Source organism: Gavia stellata, chromosome 27 (genome assembly GCF_030936135.1).
Source record: "Gavia stellata isolate bGavSte3 chromosome 27, bGavSte3.hap2, whole genome shotgun sequence".
Taxonomy (NCBI): Eukaryota; Metazoa; Chordata; class Aves; order Gaviiformes; family Gaviidae; genus Gavia; species Gavia stellata.
Window position 1 is genome coordinate 1,106,439 of NC_082620.1, and position 8,390 is coordinate 1,114,828.

The 8,390-nt window shown below is 60.4% G+C and overlaps 1 protein-coding gene across 1 annotated transcript; it reads right to left on the reverse strand.

Annotated features, from left to right (window-relative positions):
- Positions 1-1,049: 1,049 nt before the first annotated feature.
- On the reverse strand, positions 1,050-8,390 carry ALPL (alkaline phosphatase, biomineralization associated). The gene is made up of 11 exons (XM_059830049.1): positions 8,333-8,390; positions 8,127-8,246; positions 7,105-7,220; positions 6,276-6,450; positions 6,010-6,185; positions 4,003-4,146; positions 3,763-3,832; positions 2,629-2,763; positions 1,624-1,815; positions 1,415-1,534; positions 1,050-1,306 (listed from the first exon to the last, which is right to left on the reverse strand). The coding sequence occupies exons 1-11, from the start codon at positions 8,388-8,390 to the stop codon at positions 1,050-1,052; spliced, it is 1,563 nt and encodes a 520-aa protein (XP_059686032.1).

The window sequence follows — 8,390 nt, forward strand, 5'->3', positions numbered from 1 at the left end:
GTGCACGGTGACATTTGCACAATCAAGGCACCATTTGCACGCTGATTTTTGCACGGGCAAGATCGCATTTGCTCAGCCAGGGCAGCGTTTGCACGTGCGTGGCGGTATTTGCACGCGCAAGGCACCGTTCGCACGTGCACGGTGACATTTGCGTGTGCAAGGTGGCATTTGCACACCCAAGGCACCATTTGCACACCCAAGGCACTGTTCGCACGTGCACGGCGGCATTTGCACGTGCACGGTGGCATTTACACGTGCACGGCGGCATTTGCACACTCAGAGCACCGTTTGCACGCTCAAGAACACCCTTTGCACGCTCAAGAACACCCTTTGCACGCCCAGGGCCCCTCTCCGGTGCTACCGCAGGCCTCAATCCACCGCCCCAGCACCTTGCAAGCTGCAAAAGCCCCCTCCCTTAATTACCCCACCCGCTAATTACCCTCCCTAATTACCAAACCCTACGGGGGGGGGCGTGCCCCAGCGGGTGCCACCCCTTAAACCCCCTTCTCCCTGCACCACCCAGCTCTGAAACCACCCCAAATCCCTCCCTGGGCAACAAATTGCCTTAAACCGAAGGATTTTAAAGCAAAATAAATCACCCAGGAGGCAAAGCCCCAACGTTTGGGGACAAATTAACCCGGTGAGTTAATTTTTTTTTTCTTCCCCCCCATCTTCATGTGGTTTCTGAGTCCCCACACATGTGATGAGTTGGGCACCGGGGTCAGTCCTCAGCCAAGGGAGACCAGGAGGCATTTTTGGGACCCAGCCCCATGGCGTCTCGCTCAAAGAGGGGGTTTTATCCGCCGAGGCTCCGGCTCCCATCCCAAATCCCGCGGTGGGTTCGGGATGGGGCAGGCAACGATGCTAATTATAGGGGAAGGAACCGTGTATTTACAGAGGCAGCTCCCAGCACGAAACCGCCGGCGGCTGCTTTTGCTCCGCTGAGTCTTTCTTTTTTCTCCTCTTTCTGGGCGCTGCTATCCACAAAAAAAAAAAAGGGGGGGGAGGAATTAAAAATAAATCCCCCTCCGTGGTTTGCAAGAGGCGCTTTAGCAGAGGAGGAAGAGGAGGGCGAGGAAGGGCAGGAGGACGGAGGCAGCGGCGGCAGGGCGGCCGGCGGCGTTGCAGTGGGCTCGGTTGGAGCCGATGCAGGCGGCGTAAGCCATGGCGTGGGGGATGTAATTTTGCTCGTGGACCCCGTGGAGGAGGTGGGCCATGGGGCCGCGGGCGAAAACGGCCACGTCCTCGCCGCCGTGGGTCTCCTGGCGCAGCGGCACGGCCGATTGCGCTTGGTAGTTGGCGTGCGCTGGGGGCAAAAAGAAAACCAACCCCAAAATAAGAATAATTTTTAGCAAGCGCTCGTTTTAGCTGAGCTGTAACAATTTCAGGGGGTTTTGCCCCAAAATACACTCACCGAAATCCACGGCGGAGACGTTTTCTCGCTCACCCGCCACGATTTTATAGCCGGGACCGTTGCCGTAGAGGATGGAGGTGAAGGGTTTGCGGTCCACGTCGCTCTGCATGGGGGCCAGACCTGGTGGCGGTGGCACCGTCAGCCGGACGGTGACATCCCCGAGGTGTCCCCACGGTTGTCCCCCGCTCCGTGGCCGGGCAGAGACTCACCGAAAATGGGGTTCCCGCGCGGGGTATAGCCGCCGAAGGTGAAGACGTGCGAGTGGTCGGCGGTGACCACGCTGAGGGTGTCCTGGGGCGAGGTGACGCGGGTGGCCAGCCCGATGGCCCGATCCAGCTCCACCGCCTCGTGCAGCGCCTGCTTCGCCTTCCCCTCGTGGTGCCCGTGGTCGATGCGGCCCCCTGCGACCCCCGGCCCCGCTCGGCATCGCCCTCCGCGGCCCCTATCACCCTCCATCCCCCCTCGCCCTCCTCTTCCCAGCTCCGCACCCCCCACGCCCCCCCCTTTATCCCCCTTTGCAGCCCCCTCACCCCCCTTATCCCCCGTTCTTGCAGCCACCCGTTGCCCCCTTTATCCCTCCGCTTTTTGCATCCCCCTACTCCTTCTGCCTTCGCAGCCCCCCCCTTTGCAGCCCCCGTCACCTCCCTTTACCCCATCACCTCCCCCATGACCCTCTTTACCCCCCCATCACCCCCTTTACCCCCCCCTTCGCATCCCCCCACCTCCTTCCCCCTTTGCAGCCCCTTTACCCCCCATCACCCCCTTTACCCCCCCTTTTTTGCATCCCCCATCACCCTCCTTTCCCCCAATGCCCCCCCATCACCCCCTTTACCCCCCCTTCATATCCCCCACCTCCTTCCCCCTTTGCAGCCCCTTTACCCCCCCATCACCCCCTTTACCCCCCCTTTTTTGCATCCCCCATCACCCTCCTTCCCCCCAATGCCCCCCCATCACCCCCTTTACCCCCCCTTCATATCCCCCACCTCCTTCCCCCTTTGCAGCCCCTTTGCCCCCCATCACCCCCTTTACCCCCCCTTCGCATCCCCCATCTCCTTCACCCTTTGCAGCCCCTTTATCCCCCCATCACCCTCTTTATCCCCTTTTTTGCATCTCCCATCACCCTCCTTTCCCCCAATGCCCCCCCATCACCCCCTTTACTCCCCCTTCGCACCCCCATGCTCTCCCCTTCACCCCCCCCCCCACTTTCCCCCCACCTTCAACCAGGAGGAAAAACCCCCGGGGATTTTTCTGGAGCATCCTGATGGCCACAGCCACCATCTCGGTGAGGGAAGGATCCGTCTCGTTATTCCTATCCAGCTCGTACACCATGTCACCCGGCTCGAAGAGGCCTGGGGACAGTGACACTGCTGGGGACATCCTTTCCCCACCAAAAAAAAAAAAAGTGGGGGGCCAAATCCAGCCCTGCTGCCTACTTTTTGTGCTGGCTCAAGTGTTTCACCCGCTACCGGATCCCGAGTGATTAGATAGGAGCCGGGGGGATGCTCCCAGCCCTTCCTTCCTTCCTCCGGCCCGGCTGAATCCTGCAGCCCGGCTGGGCTGGGGAATTGCAGCATGGGCCAACAAAAAAATAATTGCATCCCCAGAGGGTGAAAATTGCATTCCTGGGGGGGGGTACCTGCATCCCTTGGGGGTACCTGCATCCCTTGGGGCGGAGTACCTGCATCCCTTTGGGGTACCTGCATCTCTGGGGGCGGGGTACCTGCATCCCTTTGGGGTACCTGCACCCCCAGGGCAGGTACCAGCATCCCTGGGGGGGCAGGTAGCAGCATCCCATGGGGGGGCAACACCATCCCTTCGGGGTACCAGCATCCCCAGAGGAGTAACAGCATCCCTTGGGGGTACCAGCATCCATAGGGTGGGGTACCCTTGGAAGTACCAGCATCCCTGGTGGGGGGGTACCAGCATCCCTGGGGGGGTACTAGCATCCTTTGGAGGTACCAGCCCCCAGGGTGGGGTACCAGCATCCCTGGGGGGGGTACCAGCATCCTTTGGAGGTACCAGCATCCCCAGAGTGGGGTACCAGCATCCCCAGAGTGGGGGTACCAGCATCCCTGGGGGGGTACCAGCATCCCCAGAGTGGGGTACCAGCATCCCTTGGAGGTAGTAGCATCCCCAGGGTGGGGTACCAGCATCCCTGGGGGGGTACCAGCATCCCCAGGGTGGTGGTACCAGCATCCCTGGGGGGGTACCAGCATCCCCAGAGTGGGGTACCAGCATCCCTGGGGTGTAACTGGCCACTCCAGCTGCCCCAGCACCCTGGGCCAGGCCGGGGGTGTCCCCCAAAGCACCTGCTTGAGGCCGGGGCACCCTTGGGTGCCGAGACTCACCCAGGAGGAAGTCAACGCGGCTGAGGTTGAGCGCCAGCAGGTCCCGCCGGTGCCACACGTACTTGGCGACCTGGGGATGGAGGGGGGACATAGGCAGGGTGTCACCTCCCCATCGCCTCTGCCAACCCCGGCGCTGCTTTATATCCCCCTCCCCAAAATATTCCCGCCTGGGAATGGCTTTGTAAGGTTCCAGTGGGGTGATGTGTGTGTACATCCCCCCCAAAAAAAAGCTGTCGTCACCTTGCCGGGGGGCTTGGCATCGTGCCACGCCTGGACGAGGTCCCTGCGGTCCAGGCGGGTACCCCGATGTTTGTCCTCGTGGGGATACTCCACGTCGCTGGCGTTTTTGGGGAACATATATTTCCGCCCGCCGCCCAAGATCACCTGCGAAAGGAGGGGGAAAAAAAAAAAATGCATTTTAAAAATTATTTTAAATTATTTTAAATGTTTTCTCCCCAATTTCGGGGTGGGGGGAACCCCGACGAGGCGGAACGGGATGTCCAGGAAAACCCTGGCGTCGCGCAAAAAAGCGAGCGAAAACACCCGAGGAATTTCACCTCACTCGAAATAACCCTGAATCTCTTCCTATTAATTAAAACCCAAGACAAAAATAACCATTTCCAGCAGCAAATTTGGCGCTTTTTATAAATTTTTCTTTTTTTTTTTCACATCTGTGGAAGGGATGCTCCACATCGGGGTCCCCGTGTGAACCCGCCAGGACGGAGCCCCGTCCCGCAGCTCTCGCTGTTTGCTTTGGCGCCCGATTTATTTGGCCTCCGTTATTTATAACCGAGCAGAGATTTATTCTTTTTTATTCCGCCCCCCCCAGCTTTCTCCGCGCAGAAGGTGAATTATAAAGCTGCAAAACACCGCCGCCAAAATTATTAAGCAAAAAAAAAAAAGGGAAAAAAAATGTCTTTTCCCCGCTATATAATTATTTCCAGCCTGGGACAGAGTTAAAATTATATTAAAGGGAAAAAAAACAGAAGAAGAGGCTATTAAAGAGCGAAATAACAGGCTGAAATGTTTTGCTTTGGGGCTATTTTGAAGGACAGAAGAGTATTTATTTACAGGGCTGAATTTCTGCGTAAATCCGCGGCGAGGGGCAGAATCGGGGGGAAAATGGAGGGGTTGGGGTATGGGAAGTATGAGAAGGGAGGGGGCTGCTGGGGGGGGTTAAGCAGGAGTTGGGGGGCTGGGGTTGGGGGGCTGGTCCTGTATGTGTCCGTGGTCCCAGCCCTATGGATGATGGGGATCCTGGCTCTGCACCCATGGGTGGTCCTGGTCCCAGAGCTGCTGGGGATCCCGGATCTGCACCCATGGGTGGTTCTGGTCCCAGAGCTGCTGGGGATCCCGGCTCTGCACCCATGGGTGGTCCTGGTCCCAGAGCTGCTGGGGATCCCGGATCTGCACCCATGGGTGGTCCTGGTCCCAGAGCTGCTGGGGATCCCGGATCTGCACCCATGGGTGGTTCTGGTCCCAGAGCTGCTGGGGATCCCGGCTCTGCACCCATGGGTGGTCCCAGCCCAGTATCTGCTGGGGGTCCCAGCCCTGCACCCATGGGTGGTCCTGGTCCCACATCTACCCATGGCCATGTCCTCATCCATTGGCGGTCCTGGTCCCAGAGCTGCTGGGGATCCCAGCTCTGCACCCATGGGTGGTCCCAGCCCAGTATCTGCTGGGGGTCCCAGCCCTGCACCCATGGGTGGTCTTGGTCCCACATCTACCCATGGCCATGTCCTCATCCATGGGTGGTCCTGGTCCCAAAGCTGCTGGGGATCCCGGATCTGCACCCATGGGTGGTTCTGGTCCCAGAGCTGCTGGGGATCCCGGCTCTGCACCCATGGGCGGTCCTGGTCCCAGAGCTGCTGGGGATCCCGGCTCTGCACCCATGGGTGTTCCTGGTCCCAGAGCTGCTGGGGATCCCGGCTCTGCACCCATGGGTGGTCCTGGCCCCGTATCTGCTGGGGATCCCGGCTCTGCACCCATGGGTGGTCCTGGCCCCGTATCTGCTGGGGATCCCAGCCCTGCACCCATCAGTGGTCCCAGCCCAACATCTCCTGGGGTTCCCGGTTCTTCACCCACTGGTGGTCCCAGCCCAGTATCTACCGGGCGTCCCAGCCCTGCACCCATTGGTAGTCCTGGTCCCACGTCCACCCATGGCCCCGTCCTTATCCCTGGGTGGTCCTGTTCCCGTCCCTGGGTGGCTCCAGCCCACGTCCCTGGTGGCCCCGTCCCCATCCCTACCTCGATGTCGGGGATGTTCTCCACCAGCTGCCGGGCGATGTCCTTGCAGCCGCCCTCCAGCGCGTCCGGGGGCATCTCTCCATCCGAGTACCAGTCGCGGTTGGCGGAGTGGGCGTAGGCGGCGCTGGGAGTCGCGTGGGTCACCCGCGTGGTGGTGACGATGCCCACCGCCTTGCCTGCGCCACGATGTCAGGGGACAATGGTGGGAACACCCCCAAAACCCACCGCTTTCCCCCCTCCCTCCCCAGCACCCACCAGCCCCTCACCTCCATCCTTGGCCCAGCGAAGGATGGAGGTCACCTCTTGGCCCTTGGTGGTGTTGCAGCGGTCACGGGTGACGCCGGCGCTGACGCCCACCGTCCCCTCGTTGGCTTTGACGCCGCAGAGGTAGGCGGTGGCCGTGCCCGCGCTGTCGGGCACCTGCGCGTTGGTGTTGTAGGTCTGGGAGGAGGGGGTAGATAAATAAACCGCCATCGTCATCACCGCCATGGTCATCACCGCCATCGTCATCACCGCCATCGTCATCATCATCCCCACCCTGGGGCTCCATCATAGTCATCCTCCCCACCCCGGAGCTCCCCTCCCATGCTGTTTGGCCGCGTCAGACCCCCATCCCGCCTGTGCACCCCCTCTTTCGCCCCTTGCCCCCCTCTTTTGCCCCTTGGCCCCCCGTGGCGTGGTTGCACATCAGCCCCCCGCTGCAGTTTGATGCTTTTAGCCTTTTTTCAGCCCGTTTTTAGGCAGGGAGAGAGAGAAGCCGCCGCTGCGAGAATCCCCCGCGAGGCGAAGGGAGACGGCGGGGAGCGGCTGGGACTTCCAATTTCATCATAAAAAAAAAAAAAAAAAAAGCCTTTTGTTCAGCAAAATGACCGCAGGAGAAGCAGGGGGGGTCCCGCGGCTTCCCACGGCCGGGCGGCCTCATCCCGTCCCCCCCTCCCCGTTCCCACGGGCCGGACCCTGGCACGGCGAGCGGGCACCAGAGCCAGGTCCCTTCGCCCGCCCCTGACCTAATTTCGGCTCCCGGTCGATGCCGGCCGGCCGGCCGTGACCTTGCGGTGGGTGTCGCGTCCCCCGTGGGTGTCCCGGGGGGCTCACCTTGGCCAAGGCGACGTAGGGGAACTTGTCCATCTCCAGCAGGCTCTCCTCGCCTTTGCGGTTTTGGAGCTGCCCTTTGAGGATGCGGGCGGCCGTGACGGTGGAGACGCCCATGCCTGCCAGGGCACCCGTCAGCCCCCTGCCGAGGACGGGCCAGCTCGCCGCGCGGGTGCCGCGCAACGCCGGCGGGCACCCAGTTTATCCCAGCACCCGATTTATTGCAAACCCAATTTATCCCAGCATCCAATCCATTGCAAACCCAATTTATCCCAGCACCCAACTCATTGCGCACCCAATTTATCCCAGCACCCAATTCATTGCACACCCAATTTATCCCAGCACCCAACTCATTGCGCACCCAATTTATCCCAGCACCCAACTCATTGCACACCCAATTTATCCCAGCACCCAATTCATTGCGCACCCAATTTATCCCAGCACCCAATTCATTGCGCACCCAATTTATCCCAGCACTCAATTTATTGGAAGCCCAGTTCATTGCAGCACCCAGTTTATCGCAGCACCCAGTTTAACACAGCGCCCAGTTCATTGCACGCCCAGTTCATCGCAGCACCCAATTTTTTGCAAGCCCAGTTCATTGCGGCACCTAGTTTACCGCAGCACCCAGCTTATCACAGCACCCAGTTCATTGCAGCACCCAATTTTTTGCAGCACCCAATTCATCGCAGCACCCAATTTACCGCAAACCCAGTATATCGCAGCACTCAACTTATTGCAAACCCAATTTATCGCAGCACCCAAGTTACCGCAAACCGAGTTTGTTGCAGCACCCGATTTATCTCAGCACCCAATTTATCGCAGCACCCAATTTATCCCAGGACCCAATTTATCCCAGAACCCAATTTATTGCAGCACCCACTTTATCATGACACCCAATTTACTGCATACCCGATTTACCGTAGCGCCCACTTTACTGCACCCCCCTTTACCGCAGCACCCACTTCACCGCAGCCCCCGCTCCTCCTCTCCCCCCCACCCCGGGGCGGGTGCCCCCATCTCACCGTCACCCAGGAAGAGGATGAGGTTCTTGGCCACGTTCTGGTTGAGGTGCTGGAGCCGCAGGGCGGCCCGCAGGGTCTCCTGCGCCTGCCCCCGCCAGTACTCGGGGTCCTTCTCCCTCTCTGCGGGGGGGGCGAAACCGGGCTCCATAGCACCCAACAGCACCCACTTTTGGGGTGCAGCCTCCCCCCCCCCAAACTCCACCTACCGGGGATCAGCGATGCCGAGCAGAGCTGGGCGAGGAGGAGGAGGAGGAGAGCCTTCAT

Excerpts from the sequence above, each read along its gene's own strand:
- ALPL (XM_059830049.1), bottom strand. The coding sequence starts at position 8,390 with ATGAAGGCTCTCCTCCTCCTCCTCCTCGCCCAGCTCTGCTCGGCATCG. Across the intron at positions 2,764-3,762 it reads CCGCGTTGACTTCCTCCTGG|GCCTCTTCGAGCCGGGTGAC; the intron begins GTGAGTCTCGGC and ends CACTGTCCCCAG. Across the intron at positions 1,307-1,414 it reads CGTCTCCGCCGTGGATTTCG|CGCACGCCAACTACCAAGCG; the intron begins GTGAGTGTATTT and ends TTTTGCCCCCAG.